The sequence below is a fragment of the Balaenoptera ricei genome, chromosome 19 (assembly GCF_028023285.1).
Source record: "Balaenoptera ricei isolate mBalRic1 chromosome 19, mBalRic1.hap2, whole genome shotgun sequence".
NCBI lineage: Eukaryota > Metazoa > Chordata > Mammalia > Artiodactyla > Balaenopteridae > Balaenoptera > Balaenoptera ricei.
The window spans coordinates 29,211,488-29,230,901 of record NC_082657.1 but is presented as its reverse complement, the minus strand read 5'-3'; the positions used below and the strand labels follow the sequence as shown (position 1 = coordinate 29,230,901).

General features: G+C 45.4%; 1 protein-coding gene across 1 annotated transcript; it reads right to left on the bottom strand.

Moving 5' to 3' along the window:
- Positions 1 to 801: 801 nt before the first annotated feature.
- Positions 802 to 18,046, bottom strand: C19H16orf78 (chromosome 19 C16orf78 homolog). Its single transcript, XM_059903585.1, has 5 exons — positions 17,897 to 18,046; positions 14,032 to 14,145; positions 13,365 to 13,500; positions 3,344 to 3,596; positions 802 to 949 (listed from the first exon to the last, which is right to left on the bottom strand). Exons 1-5 carry the CDS (start codon positions 18,044 to 18,046, stop codon positions 802 to 804), a joined length of 801 nt encoding a protein of 266 aa, XP_059759568.1.
- Between the last annotated feature and the right edge of the window lie 1,368 nt (positions 18,047 to 19,414).

The following is a 19,414-nucleotide window of genomic DNA, read 5'->3' as shown; positions in this document are numbered from 1 at the left end:
CCCATTTTACAGATGAGGAAACAAAGGCACAGAGAAGGAAGGTAACTTGCCAAAAGTCACACAGCTAGTAAGTGGGGCAGTTGGGATTTGAACTTACTTGCAGTGCTTACAGGGACCTCCTTTGGCAGTTGCTGCATGAGAGGAAGGCAGCATCTCTGACCTGTCGGGCAGGATTTGCCAGAAGCTCCGTCAGGCAAGAACGGGAGACTAAGGTGAGGACACTCTTCCCATCCCAGCCCTGCCGCTTCTCGCCTGCGTGACTCTGAGCCAGTTCCTTGCTCTGTGACTTCTCTGAGTAATCCTTGTGTACCTGAGTTGACAGCGTCCTCCCCCTCCTGCTCTCCTGATCAGCTCCCCACCCTGCACACAAGAGGGCCAGCTCCCCGCAGGGCCGTGTCCACCACAGGAGGTAGCGGGGATGGTTGGGCAAGACCTGGGGTGTATGTGTCCCCAGCAGCCCCTCAATACTTTGTCCCTCCTGAAATCCCTCTGGAGACTCTGGGCTCCCATTTCTCACTTCTTCTAAGACTTCCTTTCTAAGAAGGCTTTTCCAAGGAGTGTTCTTTGGGGAGTGGGGAGGAAACCTATAGTTTCTCCTGCGTTGGTTCTGACTTGGATGACGAGGACAAAACACTACGTCAGTGCAATGATCCAAGCAGTCTAGCCTTGTTTCATGATCGCTACTGTCAAAAGGGGACGCCCCAGGTCTGAAGAGCCAGGTGTGGTGTGCCAGAGGGTGGCATCTGGTGGCCGAGGGTCCAACAGCAGAGGGGGCTTGAGGTGGCCAGGGAGAGGAGCTATTTAGAGGGCTACACTGATGTTTTGGTTGAACACCTTTTTCGCATCTATCTCTCCTTCGACCACATGGGGGTGGATGTCCACGTTCATTCCTGCATCCTTGCACAGCTTGAGCAAAGTTCGAATGTTGTTCTTGGACAGCCTCAGGTATCTGTGCGAGACAAGGCCAAAGAGGTCAGTTGAGGGTGGAGTAACTGCAGCTGCAAACTTCATTGAAAAGAGCTTAAACAGTGTCAGTGTGGGACCTCTGTAAGGGACTGTCCTTCCAGACATTTCTGCAGCGGACAGAGGTCTCATAAAAGACTGGGACACCCCACAGACTTGGTGGGAGTTTTTATTGGTATAACTCTTTTGGAAATCAATTTGGCAACATATATGCCAAGCACCTCCTGCCCCACCCCCCACAAAACCAGGTTTATTATTTTTGACTCAGTAATTCCACTCAGGTCCTCAACTTATCCCAAGAAGAGAATTCAATGGAAAGAAAAGCTACATAAAAAAAAATGTTTATTTTGGGGTTATCAACAATAGGAAAATAGGAAATTCCATCAACAGAGGAATGGTCAAGCAAAAAATGGAATATCCATTTCAAGGACTCTTCTGCTAGTGTTAAAATGTCATTAGGAAGAAGAAGATGCAATATGGCTGTGACGTTATTGCCAAATGGGGAGAAAAAACCAGGATGCAAATTGTTAGGTGTTTTCTCTCTTCACTGCCATGTGTGTATGATCTGAGTGAGGCCAAGGGCAGGGGGAAATCCAGGACAGTGGAAATAAAGGCTGAGAAAATTGTTGGAACAGAGGTGAGTATTTTTAATAGTATTCAAACAATTAAAATTTTCAATTAAAAAATTAAAATTAAAACACTGATTTAAAATATTAGCTAAAGCCCCACCATTCTGACTTGACTGAAGAATAGGACTGATGCCATCTATGTGATTTAGACAGTATCTCTGCCATCATATCCCTTATTCCACCATCAACTTTGACCTTGCTCCCAGCTTTAGTATAAGGAGGGAGGCCCCCGATTCAGGCTGCATTCTGGTTGGTTAATTTGCTACAGATGGTGGGGGAGGAGCTGCATATTGATAGAACCTGGCTTTTCTACCCATTGGGAATGGTCTCCCTTCTCTTTCTTTTTTTTTTTTTTCTTTTTTTTTTGGCCATACCTGTGGCCCCGCAGGATCTTAGTTCCCCAACCAGGGGTTGAATGAACCCAGGCCCTTGGCAGTGAAAGCCTGAAATCCTAACCAGTAGGCCACCAGGGAACTGCCCTTCTCTTTCAAGATCTGCCCAGAGCTTCCCTGTTCTTACAGCCAGCTCAGACCCCACTCACCAGTCGCTATACCTGTACTACCTTTCCCTGATGGCTCCGGTCAGCCCCACCCTTCCCTGACCAGCCCAGCCCCAGGGGGCAATCTCACACATATCTACCTGTGGACGCTCACTAAGATTGCAAAGGACAATTTCATCCTTTTCTTGGATGTTTTTCTAATGGCTTGTTAATTGTCATCTCTCCAAATATTCTCTCCCCCTACCCTGTCCAAGCCTCTTTTCTCCCCACCATGGAACCCAGGTAGGCTGTCTTTGGCTGGAATCAATTAAAACCACTTTATCAATTTGAAACCCATAGCCAAAGTCATCCAGCTGTGGAGGTGGCGTGAGCCAGAAGCCCCCTCTAGTCGAGGAGACTGCCTGTTCGTCTTTCAGCCAGTTAGCCATTCCATCCCTCCATCCCCTAGCCAGTCAGCCAGCAGAGCAGGCCTGTGTGGTGGGGCCCTCGGATGCCAGGCATCTGAGGCCGTCTGAAACCTACAGGTGAGTTCACTGCTGTGAACTCTACAAGGATGACTACCTTAGTCTCTTGTCCTATTTCCTCCTTTGCCAAAGTTTCTGAGTGTTGTCAGTTACATCTTTACAGTAAAGAATAACATTGGGCTGGGGAGGGATGCTTGGATTTGGGGGCAGAAACCAAGCTGTTTGGTGTTGCTGAAAACCAGTGGGTCTTGATAAGTATGACAAAGAACAAGCACGAAGTGAGACCCCTTGGTAAGAGCAGTAAATACCAAATGGTTTCATACTTTGTTCATGGTCCCTTTGGAGTCTAAAACCCCAAACATACAGCAGGTAGCCCTGGGAATGGCGGCTACTGTCACCAGCAATTCAACACCATCGTGTAAAGGATCTTGGGGGAGTTTCCTGTTAAAACGAGGCCACAAACAACTTATTCTTTCCGTTGTGAATAATATTCATGGTTTCTTTTGTGAAACAAAAAGAAATTCTGGAAAGGTTGTGTATGTGTCCAAAGGCGTGCCATCAAAATGGCAGCGCCTAAATGTTGTGTCCATTCAGGAGATGATTCTCTGCTCAGAAACCCAACAGCTTCAGCCCTGGAGCAGCCCTCTGGACTCGGAGACAGAGCCCGGACATGCTGCAGCCACCCTCCCTTGCTCTGGGCTCGGCCCAGGTGTATGAACCACAGGCAGTCGTGAGCAAAGCCTGGTCTTGCAGAACGCGCCCAGCCCCACCTGCACAGGACCGCTCACCGGCAGCTCAGCACCTCCTCCGGCTTCAGCATCCTCACCATCTCCATCTTGGGCTCGTTGCCCTTCTCCATGAGGCTCTTCAGCTTCCGCTCAAAGGAAGCGTCGGGCATCTTGCCAACCCAGTCTCGCAAGAGGGTCGACTTCCGTGGGACAAAGATAGCATCCTGTAGCATGGGTTCTATGATGCTTTGTCGATGGTATGGCGTTAAGCGCTGAGTGGACTCTTGGGTGATTTCATCCTTGATGTCTAAGTCTGAAATTGGACAGATGTCACCAGGGAGTTAGATCCTGGTAGGGGTGAGAAGTAGGGTGGATAGGAAGGGGATAGGCCTGGAAGGCTGCAAGGGCTTCAGACATCACTGAGACATGAGGTCTTTTCAAGGCTTTGGCAGGTTCTCCTTCTTAACATTCGTTTAATCCCCATTCATCTTTTTCTCCGTCCTTTCCCCTCATCTCCTCAACTCATTCCCTTTCTCTCCTTTCATTCATTTCCTTCTCTCAATCTTCTCTCCCTCCCCAGAGAAAATTCACCTAAAGTGAACGTTAGCCTAAAGGGGGTTTAGGGGAAGGTATCAGAGGAGATCAACTTTGAGCTGGATTTTTAAAGGACAAATAGTGTGTCAGATGAAAAAGGGAGGAACAGCATGGGCGGGCAGGAGGAACAGCGTGCACAAAGACACACATATATGAAATGAAATAATGAGGGTCTGATGTTACCCAAATATGGTGTTTGTAGTGAGTGAAATACTGTTGGGACTAGAGCTTGGAGACTTGGAGCTTAATTATTTTCTAGTTAAACATACTTCTCTGTATTTTACAGATTTTTACTTGTGCGAGTGGAATATTTTCTTTTCATTTCTATTTCTAACTGGCGTGACTACTATAGAGAAAAGACTACTGTTTAAAAATTTTTTTTCTAGTACACCAACAACCATACCAGATCTTATTATTTTTTGACTAGAATTTCTTGAGTTTTGCAGAAAGGCAATCATATCAGGAGAAAAATGAAAATATATTCCTCCTAATATTTATAAAAATGATGTACTCTTCTTGACATGTTGCATTTGGCAGACCCTCCAAAACAATGTCAATAATGATGATAGCAGTCATGCCTCATTTTGTTCCTGATTTTAATTAAAGTGATTCAGCATTTCATCATTTAGAATGATATATGCCACTATTTTTGGAATATGTTTTATAACATTTAGCAGCTCTACTCTTGGTTTACACAGAGTTTTTATTAGTAATAATTGCTTGATTCTATTTATTGCTTTTCTATCATCTACTGATCATATGGTTTTCCTTTAATTTATTGATGTAATAAATTATGTTATTAGATATCTTGATATTGATTAACCTAACCATTCGTAACCTGCTATAATAAATCCCACCTGGTCACGGTTTATTATTCATTTCATACATGGATATATTTGCTATATTTTCATACATTAAGCCTATTTGCTAAAATTTTTAAAATCATTTAAAAATCATCTATTATTGTGAGATTGGCCTGCTTTTTTGCCTAATCTTTTAAGTTTAAGGTTATGATGGCTTGTGAAATTAATGCACAAATGTCTATATTTTATATGGCCTGCAATAGTTGAAGTAACATTGGGATTATTTGCTTTTTAAATGTTAGGTAGAACTTGGTGTGAAATCATTTGTCCTGGTGTCTTTTTTAGTGGGAAAATGTCTACCATCTTTCAATTTTTACCTCAGAAATTGCTCTATTCAACTTTTCTACTCTTTATTATGTCCATTTTGATAATTTATAGTCTGATAGGAAATTATTCATTTATGCTGGATTTTCAAGTGTATTGTGTAGATGTGCATATAGTATTCTATTATAATTCATTTAATGTATTTCTTATCTTTGCTTATGCATCCTTTCTCATATAAAATCTTGTATATTTTTGACTCTTCTTTTGACAAGGCTCATGATAACTTCATGCTATTTGTCACTTGGTTTTTTAAAAAGTTAGCTTTGGATTTATGCTTTTAACTATTTTTAATCTTGTATTTCATTAATCTTAGCTGGTATTTAATGTATTAATCCTCTCTTTTTCGTATTAATTATTTCTTCTATATCATTAAATTAATAAAAGTGTTAATTTTTTTGTTTGTTTTATACAGACAAGAACGATTACTTTTAGTTTTTGCTGTAAATTTTCTTCTGGGCATAGATTTTGCCTTCATCCCATGGATTTTGGTATGAAACAGACTTATTTTCAATAGTTTTTTTCTTTGAAATAATGGTATTTTAGGAGTGTTTCTTAATTTCTGTTGAGATTATCTTTTAATTTTAATTTTATTTCTAATTATTGCTTTAGGATACTGTAGGTGGCCCTAAAATCTTTACTATTTTGAATGTTAATGTTTTCTTTTGATGAATATGCAGATGATTTTTAGAAATATTCTTTGGCCATATAAAAATGTGTGTTCTCTATTCAACTATATATAAAGTTATGGTTTATTAATTACATTGTTAGATTCTTCTAGGCACTTATTGTAATTGTCTCTTTGATCTGTCTATTGGGTTCTGAAAGAGGTATTTTGCAGTCTCCTACTATAACTTTAGTTTTGACAGATTCTCTTTGCATTTCTAAATGTTTATTTAACTACTTTTTTTGTTGTGTGTAGGTTTATTGTTATTATTTGTTCTCTTTAACATTTTAAAATATCCCTCTTTTACCCTGTTGTTTCTTTTAGCCTTAAATCCACCTCATATGTTTGCATTTCTTGTTATCTCTTTGCCTATCTTTTTTTCATTCTTTCTATATCACATGATTTTAAGTGTGTATCTAGATTTTGATTTTTAAACCAGTTATTTCCTAATTTGGTGCCTCTGCTCTCTTCCAGGGCATTTTCTATAGATGAATGGATAAATGGCTGAGAAAGTCCCTAAATATTTCTGAATTTGCAAATATCATTCATTCACCCCAATGGAAACTTATATACGGGCTGAGGATAGGATTATGAGATTATAAATCTTTGTTCTCAGTAGTCTATAGGTGTTCATTTCACTTCTAGATTGATGCTAATCTGACTCTTTTTCCTTTGTAAGTAAGTTATTCTTCCTGTAAGCTTGCAAGATTTCATAAATAAAATCCAGGAATTTTACCAGGATATGTCTGGGGGAGTCTGGACCTTCTACCATTACATAAAGGGAGGGACAGTGGCCTGGAGAGAAGCTTTGACTTGCCCAATGTCTCATAATGAGTCAGTGGCTGAACTGGAAACTTTATGTCCAGTATGGCTCTCTAAACTGACAGCTGGCCCCTAATAGAGTGATAGGGTCAGGTGGTGTTAGCAGTCTGTTTGTGCATGGTGGAAATTGGTCCTATGTTCCAGGAGAATCCTGAGCTACACATCTTCATTGACACAAATAGAAATCCCTTGGAGAAAGGGCCATAGCCTTTCCTGAGACATCTGATCCTCTTCTGGGTCAAGGTAGGTCTCATGTAGGAAAGAAGAGTAGTAATAGAAAAGGCAATGATAATTTTACATATTAGCTAACATTTATTGCATAACTTATGTGCCAGGCAGTGTTCTAAAGCCTTTCTAGGGAGGGGGGCAACTACAATCTCACAACCATGTCACATCCATTGAACAAATGGGAAAGTGGAGGATTGGAGAGATTAAGTCATGTGCCCAAGATGCCATAGACAGTGGTGGATCCAGGAAAATGTGAACCCAGGTTATCAGTGCCTTTTTCTGGGAGCCTGTCCTGGCTACCCTCTTGGACCAAATGTCCCATGTTCCTGAGTCCATGGCTGAACAGATAAGTTAGATTTCTGCTGAGCTATGTTTGGGACTCCAGGGATCACTCTGTACTCATAGAGACAGAGTTGGTAACTGCCCTCCAACTCTCTGCATTAGGAATGCACCCTTGCCTGGCATGGACAGAATGCTCTGAGCATAGTGGGCAAGGAGAGAAAGCCAAATGAGTTCCATTTTCTTAGTCTAGATGCTCAGACTTTGTCAAGGTTTACTTTGGAAATGTGTTCCCAGTGTTTTCCCAGCATCTTTTAGTGGCCCTTAGCCAGAGTCACCTTTTAAAAATTCAAATCTAACTTGGTAGCTTCCCTCCTAAAATTTTTCAATGACTTGTCATTGTACTCAATTAGGTTTGTGCTTTGGAAAAGCCAATGTGAGACTTCTGCTTTCAGCCAAGATAGGGTAACAGGGACTGGATTTATCCTTCCAACTTAAGCAGCTATAAAGTGGGGCCTGATACATGAGACAGCCTTTTTCAGACATTGGACAGCAGGTAACTCAGGGCAGTGGCCCTTGAGAAAAGGAAGAGGTGAGTCCCATGGGAGCCCCAGCTGAGAGCTGGGAGATGTTTCCAGGTTGCAGCACAGGGAGGGGAAAACCTAGATAGTATCTAGCAGTTTCCCTGAGTTGGGGAGAGAGAATAGACAATTTAAATGGGCCAAGGAAGCTAGAATTCACAGGGCAGAGTAACAGGAGAAAACTGCATGGAGAGCTGTAGAGATCTGCAAAAGCTTCTCTCAGCTGAATATTAGTTATGCAGGAGAGGAAACTACACAGATAGAATTGGTAGACAAGACCACTAAAACAGCTATTATAACTGTATAGCTCTGTATGTTCAACAAAGCTTGAGCATGCTAAGGTGAGACACAGAAGATTGAAAATGACCCAAATTGAAATTCTAGACATGAAAACTACAATGTCTAGTATGAAAAATACATTGGGTGGGATTAATAGCAGATTAGGTATTGTAGAAGGAAAAATTAGTGAATTTGAAGACATAGCGACAAACACTATACAAAATGAAACAAAGAGAGAAAAGACTGGGAAAAAACCCTACTGAGTTGCAGAACTTCAAATACGTGTAATTGTGGTGCCTGAAGGAGAGAAGGAGAGTGGAGGAGTGAAAATATATTTGAAGAAATAATGGTCCAAAATTTTCCAAATATGATGGAAACTATAAACCAAGAATCTCAACAAACCCCAGACACAAACACAAGAAACATGAAGCAAACGACATCAAGACACATCATAATCAAGATGCTTGAAAACTTCCAAAGAAGTCAGAGGAAAAAGATACATTACAGGGAACACATAAATAAAGATGACAGCCAACTTCTCACTGGTGACAATGCAAGCTAGAAGGCAGAGCAAAATTTTAAACCATTGAAGAAAGAAGCTTGGCAGTCTAGAATTCTACACTCAGCAAAAGTACCTTTCAGAAACAAAAGTGAAATAAAGACCTTTTCAGATGTATAAAAGCTGAAGGAATTTGTCACCAACAAGCCCACACCATAAGAATTGTTGAAGGAAGACCTTTAGGCAGAAGGAAATGACTCCAGGCAGAAAGCTGGACCTATGTAAAGCAATGAAGAGCACTAGAAATGTTAACTATGGATAAATATTGAAGTCTCTCTAAAAGATACTTGCTTAAAGCAAGAGTAATAACAGTGTATAGTGCGGTTTATAATAACTTATGGAGAAATACAATGAATGGCAATAATAGCCTGAGGGTTGGGAGAGGAGAAATGGAAGTATACTCTTGTAAGCTCCTTATGTTCTACGTGAGTGATACAGACTATGAGGTGAAGGTAGGCTGTGATATGTCGAAGATGAATCCTGTCAACCCTAAAGCAACTACTAAGATAGCACAACAAAGAGTTATAGTTCACAAGCCAACAAAGAAGATAAAATGGAATCACAAAAACTACTCAGCCCAAAAGAAGGCAGAAAAACAGGAAGGGGAGGGCAAAGAATAGATGGAATAAATTAGAAACAAATACCAACATGGTGGGGTTTCCCTGGTGGCGCAGTGGTTGAGAATCTGCCTGCCAACGCAGGGGACACGGATTCGAGCCCTGGTCTGGGAAGATCCCATATGCCACGGAGCAACTGGGGCCGTGAGCCACAACTACTGAGCCTGCGCATCTGGTGCCTGTGCTCCGCAACAAGAGCGGCCGCGCTAGTGAGAGGCCTGCGCACCGCGATGAAGAGTGGCCCCCGCTTGCTGCAACTGGAGAAAGCCCTCGCACAGAAACGAAGACCCAACACAATCAAAATAAATAAATAAATAAATAATTAATTAAAAAAAAAAAAACCCAACTCAACCATATCAATGATTACATTCAGTGTAAATGGTCTAAATACCCCAATCCCAATGGGAAGATTGAAATTGTCAGACTGGATTGAAAATAATGCAAGGCCCAATCATCTGCTGCCTCTAAGAAACTCCCTTTAAACATAAAGACCCAAATAAATTAGAAAGGCCAATTTGGTAGCCATAGAGGAGGAAAGCTATTGGAGGTTCTTAGGGTGGAACAGGATCGGGGTTAAACTAAAATAATAGTAGTTAAAGTGGAGAGGAAGTAAAAGAGATAAAAGCTATGAAGGAGGTACAATCTCCAGGACCCAGTAACGGGTCATAAAGGGTTGTGGAGGGAGACAACTTCTGACTTGGGCCACTGTGCTGGGCCAGTGCTAGCCCATGCGATGGCCCCTGTGAAGGGGAGGCATGGGGGTTTGCAGAGCCTGAGAAACATCCACGCTAACACTGGGAGCGGGCATGTAGATGGAACTCAGGAGAGAAGGCTGTCTGGAGATTTGGATTTGGAATTCCCTAGACAGTGGTTAAAGCCACTCCTTTGGATAGAATCAGCAAGGAAACTTGTATAATGGGATGAGAATGGCAGTACTGATCAGTGGGGAATTCAGAGGGGGAAATTTAGGTCTGGGAAGGGGGAAAGAAGGGAAGGTTGGTTAGTAGCAAGTTAGAAATATATGAGGTTAATAAATTTAAGTGGAAATTATGTGTGGGTCAGAGAAGCCTTATGGAAATCAGATGAAGCAAGGGAAAGAAGCCCACCAAATGGGAATATTTTGCACCCTTTTTTCACAGAAGTGAGGTGACCCAAGACCGCAGCTTTGGCTTAGCCATATGGATCTCTTGCTGCCTTGGGTCTGGGTTGGGCTGACCTAGAGGCTGTGCTGGGAGGCGGCCAAGCAGTCAGCATTTATGGGTGAGCCCTCAGAGGGGACCAGGAGAGGGTGGTGAAAGAGGAAAGAAAGTAGAAGAAAGTGTGCTCAGGGAATTCAAGGGAGGAGAGGCAATGGAGGAGAAGGGAGGGGCAGCAGGCTGTTGCATCCTGAATGTGCCGAATGGTAATCAGTGGAGGGACAGGGGCATTTCAGCAGTGAGTGGGAGTTTTGGTGAGAATTAGGTGAGGTGACAAAGGCGAAGCAGTCTGCTCTGAAAAGCGAAAGTATTCCACATGGGTGTTGTCACTGTTGCTTCTATTTGCTTCGGTGTTCTGGAGCCAGGGACAGTTAATATCATTCATTCAGAACACTCACAATGTTTTGCAGATTCTGATTTTGTGGCCATCACAACACCGAAAACACAGAAGAGCAGGAGTGGTTGTGATTGCACGGGCTGAGTTGTCACATTCCAGTCCCGAAGGTGGTGGGGAATGTTTGATGGTCATGCCCACCGGGTCAACACAGAACCACGACATGGAGAGTGGAAAGAGCTTACTCTTCCGACAGGGAACGTGGGACACACAGGGGATCTGGTTCTTGAAAATGACGCTAATGATTTGGGTGCTGAGTGGGGCTGGGGGAGGTTAGAAACAGATGTTCTGGTCTATAATACTTTTCCTTGATCTACACTTACCCCCTCTTAGACTCCTGCTTTAGCCCTTAACTGCCTCTATGCCCTTCCTAGAGGCTGCTTTGTCTTGATCTTCACTCCCAAACCAGATCCTGCTCACTCATTTCAGGCTTCCTGACAGCCTTCACAGTAAGTTCCCCTTGCTGTGCCCAGGCTCAGCCCTGACTCAGTCCTGGGTGCCACACCTGCATGCCCAGGTGGTTCCTGGATGCCTCTGAACAGCTGCTGCACTTGAGGGGCATGAGCACCTGCTGACCCCCAGTGGCCATTGGTTGTATTACATTAGGAGAGGGAAGACTGCTCTCCAACAGGGTGGTTTTGTGCGGGACAGGGCTGGGCAGATGCAGGGGGAACTGCAGAAGACCAAATAGCTGGTGAGTCAGCCTGCCCTGCTGGCATCCTTGTGCAGTGAAATGAAAAAAATGAATCGACTTGCATGAGAGTTTCTCTTAGGGAAGGAACTGCCTTTGTTTAGGAAAATATCTTGATAGATTACATTGAGTGTGGAATGAGACAGTGAAACAAAGGAAACAAAGTGATCCCTTGATGTAAGAAGCCAATGGGAATGTGCGGGGCAAGGAAGGCAGAGGATGGAGTGGAGGGGAGAAGAAAGAGAGAAGAAGAGGGAGAGCTGGGCAGAACCAGGACTAGAATGAGACAAACGAGGTACCCAGGGGACAAAATTTAAGGAGGTGCTTGCTCTCAGGCTCATGAAAGTGCAGGGTTGGCACCTGAGAGAGAGCACCTCCTTAAATCTTGTGACTTGGGTGCCTGGCTTGTCTGACTCTAGCCCTAGTCTTGGGGTTGAGGAAAACATCTGGAGGCCACCCCTGCAGGAAATGTAGCCAGGGAAATCTCCTGGTGGCAGGGGACAAAGGACTTTGAAGAACAAGAGGGGATCATAATCGACTTCTAATATGTTTGCTGTGTAAGTCTGTGATGTAATTATTTCCCTCTGTTGCCCAAAACCTTCAGTAAAGTCTGCTTATACATAAAGGGTTCATGTGAAAGGTTTGGGGAGAAATGAAGGAAATGTGTTCTGTGTTTGGGTTGGCAGAGAGCAGGGAGAAGGAAACAGCCACTGGAAGTGAGACCTACAGATGCTCAGGGTCCCAGCAGGACCAGGACACTGAAAGTGACGGGAAACTTGGGGAAGGTGTGGGGCTTCCCATAGGGCATAAGTCAATCTCTTTCTACTTTTTAAATAAACTTTTTATTTTGGAGTACTTTAAGATTTACAGAAGAGTTGCAAAGATGGTACAGAGAGTTCCTATACACCCTTCACTCAGTTTCCCCTAATGTTAACATCTTACATAAGCAGGGAACAAGCAATTAACATGGGCACATTACAGAACTTTCTTGGGTCTCACCAATTTTTCCACTGAAGAGCTATTTTAGGATTCAGTCCAGGATTCTGCCTTGCATTTAGAGCCAATCATATTTAATTCTGACAGGCAAGTAACTACAGTTTGGTTACAATGACTTTTTCAATGAAAAAGAAAAAAAGAGCTTTTCTGGGGCACAATGGGGGCAGTTTGTACAGGAGAACGAGCCCCTGCTTGAAGGCTCTTGCCCCTCTGCCTTTGGGCTAATTGGAATCCCTTCCAGATTTCTTTTTTACCATACGCCTCCATCCCAAGGGGCCAGGCACAATAAATGCATGTTTTTCCAACACAGCCCACCAGAGAACGTTAGCAAAATGTTTACTTAGAAATAACCATTTGCTAACATTTATTGAGCACCTACTCTGTATCAGGCTAAGTATGTTCCATGCCTCAACCCACAACTATACTGCGAGGCAGGTCATGTTATGTTTCATTTTATGGATGTGAAAACTAGACTCCAGAGTTGGAGTGGCTTGGGATTATATAACATCTCATATACAATTGTTATCGATTGGTGGGGCTGGGATTTGAACTCAGGAAGTCTTGGCAATAGGTATCTGGCATAACCCAAGCCCACCTCTTCTTGGGTGCAAGCATCACTGGGCAGATTTCAAGCCAGCAGGTGTGGTACCTTCTGTAGCACCTTGACATTGTCACAGTATCTAAACTAATTAGATCATTTGGACATGAGGTTGATGTCACCAAAATGGCTTCAGAAACCTGGGGGCCATTATACTGGCTTCCTGAGAATAGAACACCCTGGTGCCAGCTGAGCCTTGACATCCGCTCGCCTCCTGTCCAGGCCACACCCCCTTGCGCTGTGATTCCCCGAACAGTCACGTGGGGCTCCTGCATACACAGAGGTTGGGTCGACGTGGATGGTGCTGCCCTAAGGATGCTGTGGGCTTTTGGTCCCTCTGATAGGAGGGCAGTTATGAGGACAGTTCTGGCATCCGGACCAAGGCACTTCCCTTACCAGATTTCCTAGGTGCATCCTTGGGGTAGTTGCCCGGGGTCATGCTGCTGAGGCGTTTTCCCCTTGCTTCCGCTCTGTAGAGCCTTCGGTATAGGGCGGAGGCTTCCCCGCGCTTTTTGGAGCTTTGCCCTGAAGCCTGGGAGGGGAGCTGGAGAGACATTACAGGAGGGAGAACAGGGATCTGGCTCCGCCTCCTTCATTCCCGAAATGAGCAAGTGCCAGGGCTTGCTGAAAGGCAGGCGAGGGGGCCGAAGGAGAGTCCTGCTCTGGGTGCCGGAACACTGGGACAGGAATGCACACTGGTGTCCGCTCACCAACGCCTCCCTTCTGTCCCCATAGCTCAGAGGGAGGCCTTGAGGGACCTTGGAAACCACAGCCTTTGCTGGCGGCCTCCTCTTTCCAGTGGCACTCCTGAGTGATTTAGGGGAGGGAGGTGGCACCCGGGAAGAATGAACTCTACCACAGGGGTGCAAGTCTGCCCACGGGGGTGTGCAGAGTGTTGGGGGGGGGCGCTGGATGGGTGGAGGGGGCAGGTGATCCATTTGGGTGCTAGTGTGGGGCAGGAATGAATTTTAGAGCTTTAAATTAAAAAAAAAGTAGCCGATCCCGCGCAGGAGCAGAGTGGGTGCCCCTCCTCCACGTGGAGACAGTGGTGGGGCTGTGTCACCTGCTTAGAGAATGCCACCTGGTGGTTCCCTCCCTGCTGTTTCTGGACATTTTTGGCTTTCTTTTCTTCCTTCACAGGTGCTGTAGAGAGTGTCACCACCTTGGGTTTGTTCTTCTGAAAGAACAGGGAGAAAAACCCTGTGGCTGGCCCAGTGGGCACAGACCAGCCCTGCACCCTGCAGAGGGGAAGGTGCCACCCAGCTTTCGCACCCACTCTGGCGCTCCTGTTCCCCCTCGCAGCCCCTCTGCCTCCTGACGCACCCAGTGTCCATATCACACTGCCCCCAGGATGACCTTCCAGCCCCAGGTCTGGCTGTCCCTCTCCACCTCAAAATCCATCACTATCACCGTCCACGTGAGGGCCCCATGCCCCAGCCTGGTAGGTATTCCTTCCGGCCCTCAAATGGCCTCTCTAGCTGCCACTTCCCTACCACGACCTCCAGCCTTCAAGCCCAGCCAGGGTTGCTCCCTATGCCCAGAGCCCCTCCTCTCCTTGCCCCACTCCCACCCCATCTTGTCCTCCCAGAGCTGTGATCCCAATGCCTCCTGCCTTTCTATTTCCCTGGGTGCTCCTGTCTGCCTGCTGGGAAAGGAAGGTCAGGCACGTGCAAGTCCATTCGAGGCACGTGTGCTCGGCCCTGAAAGCTGCCAGGAGCGCCCAGGGAAAGAGTAAGGTTCATTAGGGAGCACCAGGGCCCATCGGGGGAGGGGCCCACAGAGGCACATCCAGGCCCATCTCTAAGGGGTGGGCATGGGGTGCTGGAGCATCGTGGGGAAACTGAATCAACTAGGTCTCCTCTTGGGGTGTGCCGTGGGGTGTCGGGGTCATGGGGTGATGACTGAGACTGGTCTCCAGGGCTGACGGCCCGGCTTGCAATCCTGCTCTATGGCTGAGTGGCTGGGCAACCTTGGGCAAGGGACGGCTCTCTCTGAGGACGGGGACGATAGCAGAACCTACTTCATAGGGTTATAGTGGGAAATAAATGAATCACTGCACAGACGTGCTAAGCCCTCCATGAATGTCAGCAACACTGTATGGGCGGAAGGAGGGTTTTGATAAGCCATCTGGATGGGTGGAAGGAAGCTGTCCAAGGTCCTGCTTCAGGCCATCAAAGGACGGGGTGCTACTCAACTTCGGGGTTTTGTTTGGCTTAGTGGGGGGAAGGGGCGCAAGCTGGGGCCAGGGCTGACGCTGCAGCGTGATTAGAGAGAGACTAAGGCCAGATCCCCCAGGGGTGGCCCACCTCCCACCTTCTCCTCTCAACCCTCAGCCTCTCCTCAAGAGTCACCTGAGTAGCTACCAGCCCCCATTTTTGGAGGAAGCTGAGTGGAATGGATGTGGTGATACCACAGACCCAAGGAAACTGCAATAGCCACGACTCAGTGGCCCCTGTGGCTGAGACTTTGAACTTCAGGGGTCTTCATGCATGGCAAATGAATCACAAGGGGCACAGCCCTCTGGGTAGCTCCATAATCGTGCTGAAGTGGAGAAAAGCCTGGATTGCCAGGAGAAGGGAGAGGAGGCCGCAGACAGCCCCCCTCCAACCGTCTTCACTAAAGGGTCCCCCGCCACCTGCCATACGAGACCTGCCACGGAAGCATCACCCTCTCTCTCAGGAGCTTCTTTCAAAATACAAATGCTTCTGGCAAGGGTAATGATGCTTGAAGATTTAATTGTATTTTCAAATTAAATTGTTCCATCCCTGGGTCCAAAATTATTTACAATAAAAGCCACATATAATGTAAAGCTGTGAAAACATTATTCGAGTATAATCTTATGAGACAAATATCATTTGATATCGCTTATATGTGGAATCTAAAAAAAATGTTACAAGTGAACTTACTTACAAAAACGAAGTACAGTCACAGATGTAGAAAACAAACTTATGGTTACCAGGGGATAAAGAGGGGGAGGGATAAATTGGAAGATTGGGATTGACATATACATGCTACTGTATATAAAATAGATAACTAATAAGAACTTGCTATATAGCACAGGGAACTCTAATTAGTACTCTGTAATGGCCAATATGGGAAAAGAATCTAAAAAAAAGAGTGGATATATGTATATGTATAACTGATTCACTTTGCTGTACTCCTGAAAATAATACAACATTGTAAATCAACTATACTCCAATAAAAATTTTAAAAAAAGGAATATAATCTTAGTTGAAGAGATGGGATCAAACATATTCATCATAGAACTGAATATGATTTCTGCGAATGAGTAATGAGAGGCCCAAAAAATGGGGGGAAGGGGGAGGGTAGGTAAATCACTAACGCCTTAGAGTAAAATATGTTTGTCAGATGGGTTTATGCGTATCTGATGGAACTGGCACTCCAGATCTCTCTGACTATAATTGATAAGTAAGCACATAACCAGAACAGGAGCTCCCCTGAAATGCAGGGGCTGCTGAACTGGGTGAAGCAGGGGAAGGGGAGGTGGTGATGGTGCGTGGGCCTGACAGCCCACGAGCTTGGAAACTGGATAAATCTGAGTTTGAGCCCTGGCTCGGCCCCTCACTAGCTCTGTGAGCTCAAGCAAATTGTAGCCTTGCTGGGAGCAGTTGACCAGACAACTAATTGCAGTAAGCACAGGGCCTGGCACACAGGAAACGCTTAATAAAAGTTATCATTGTTCTTAGTAATGCCATTTTCACCCTTTTTTCTCTGGGAGCCAGGGGAGTCAAGATTAGGTGACATCCTCTGCAGAGGAGACCACTTTCCAAGGACATGGCTTAATTTTCTGTAGATGATGGGCCCAGAGGGGAACTCTGGGGGAAACTGGGGCAAAATTGGTTGTCATAGTTCCTGGAGAAAGAGGAAAGGGTCGTGCTACAGACTGAATGTTGTGTCCCCCTAAATTCCTATGCTGAAATCCTAACTCCTAATGTGATGGTATTAGGAGGTGGGGACTTCAGGAGGTTGTTATGTCATGAGGGTGGAGCCCTCATAAATGGGACTAGGGCCTTAAAACAGAGGCCCCTGAGAGCTCTCCTGACTCTTCCTCTTTATCAGGATATAGCAAGGAGGCAGCCACCTATGAACCATGAAGCAGGCCTTCATCAGACACCAAATCTGCTGGCACCTTGATCTGGGACTTCCCAACCTCTAGATCTGGAAGAAAGAAATTTCTGTTGTTTCTAAACCACCTGGTCTATGGTATTTGGTTGTAGCAGCCCAAATGGACCAAGACAGGCAGTTACAACTAGTTTTAATGCAGGATAGAAAGGAAGAGGTATGTTAGCAGGAGTCCCAGTGGGGATAGTGGAGGTGGAGAATGCCCTCTGACCCTGCGACCATCATGTGGATGGAAGCGCCTGGGAACAGTGGGACGACCCGTTCTGAGATCATCAAAACACTGGAAGCTATTGCCTCTCAGCCCTTCTCCAACAATGACCAAGATGGCTTTAAGGTCCCTTCACCTCGACTAAACTAGGTAGGTTTCTTCCTGACTCTAGGACCTTGACCTCCCTTTTCCTAGAACAATTCCTTTAGACAATTTACACCTGTAAATTCTTTCTCTGCCCCTTTGAGATGTAGATCTTCTCCCAGCCTCTTGCCCAGCTTTATAATCCAGGAATGTTTTTCTCCAGAGCTTGGGAGCCATCCCTTTGAAAGGCAATCATCAGGAAAGATAGCATTCCCACCTCCCAGTCTCTGTGGGAGGGTAAGAGGCTAACTCCATAGGGATAATTAGCCAACAAGGATGGCCTGATCACATCATTGACAATCTCCCCCCATGCCCTCCGGTGCTTTTCTACTGGCTCACCCCCGTGCTGCAAACCCTCCCCTCACCCCGTCACATCATACCGCAGTAGTCTCGAGTGAAGCCTTCCTTGCAGGTTTTCTTTGACAGTACACACCTGGAGAGCTTGCTTCTTCTTCCCCTGCCTCCGCTCCAGCCACTCCAACACCCGCGCGAGGTCTGACATCCGCCTCTCCTCGGCCGTCCTCCACACGTGTTTCCTCTCTGTGGGCAGGGAATCCTTCAGGTCCTCTGATTGCTCTGTCATCATGGGGCCTTGGTCATGCCTTGGGCGGAAAGGTGGCACGTTCTTGCTTTGTTGAACCCTCTGCCTCTGGTTGCTGGCCTGGATGACTCAGATGGTAGGGTATTGTCCCCTAGATGTGAACATAAATGTGAACATAAAGGGCAGCGTTAGGCCAGAGCCGGGATGTTAACCTTCAAGGGTAGGAGATCCAGAGGGTGATTGTGATGTCACTGTCAGGCTGTCCATGGGGGTCAGAGTGGAGCAAGACACTGGTTTCCCTCATGGCCACTGTCCCTCTTTAGGCACTGTCCATCACTTGGACTCTGCCACAGCCTCCTTTATGGGCTCTCCACCTCCATTTCTACAGAGATCTTATTAAAACAAAGCTCAGCTTACATATCTCCTCTTCTCAAAAACCTTCAATGACTCCTTGTAGCTTATAAAAAAAAATCTAAAATTTCTTAGTCTGGTAGGCTTTCCACAATGTGCTCTAATTAGAATGAAGGTTTGTAGAGCCTTAATTAGTTTTATAGTCATTGAACAGATAGTTATCAGATGCCTACTATGTGCCAGGCATGGTGCTGGAGATACAACACAAGATAAAAACATAGTCAGACCTTCTAAAACTTATGGGCTAGTGGGAAAGACAAAACAGCAGTCAAATAATTACCCTGTGAATCCATAATGACAAATGAAGATGAGTGCTCTGAAGGAAAGGAATATAATTCTAAGAACTAAACAAAACAAAAGAACTGGACTTGGGTGGGTAGTGAGTAGATCACACTTGGGGAGTGGCTGGAGTTAAAGGGTAAGCTGGTCTCAGCGGGGCTCTGGACCAGGGGGACAAGCATGTGCAAAGGCCCTGTGGCAGGATGGAAGCAGGGAACACTTGAGGAATAGCAGAAGGTCAAGGTGGCTAGAGTTCTAGGTAATGAGAAATGATGCTGGAGAGGTGGGCAGAGGCAGGACCAGAGAGCACCTTGGGAGAGGTGGGCAGAGGCCGGACCAGAGAGCACCTTGGAGGTCACAGGTTTGCTGAGACTGGGAAGGAAAGGGAAGTAAAGGGGAAACAATAAAGGGAATCAAACATAGGGGAGGGAGTGACATGATCAAGCTTCCTTTTTTGTTTTAGTAAACTTTTATTGATGGAAACTATATGCAGAAGTGTGCCAGAATCACAAATAACTAATGCTCCAGAAATTCCCCCTTATGGCCCCTGCTAGTTCACTACCTCCCTCCAAAGGTAAGCACTACTCTGACTTCTAATTTCATAGATTTCTTTTGCCTGTTGGAGTTTTATATAAATAAAATCATACACATGTAGTCTTTTGTGTCTGGCTTCATTTGTTTTACAATATATTTGCAGGATTTTAGCAATGAATTCTTTAG

Coding starts and splice junctions, on each gene's coding strand:
- C19H16orf78 (XM_059903585.1), bottom strand. CDS start 18,046: ATGACAGAGCAATCAGAGGACCTGAAGGATTCCCTGCCCACAGAGAGG. Junction 13,501..14,031: donor AGGTGGCATTCTCTAAGCAG/GTGACACAGCCC, acceptor CTCCCCTCCCAG/GCTTCAGGGCAAAGCTCCAA. Junction 3,597..13,364: donor GGATGCACCTAGGAAATCTG/GTAAGGGAAGTG, acceptor GTCCAATTTCAG/ACTTAGACATCAAGGATGAA.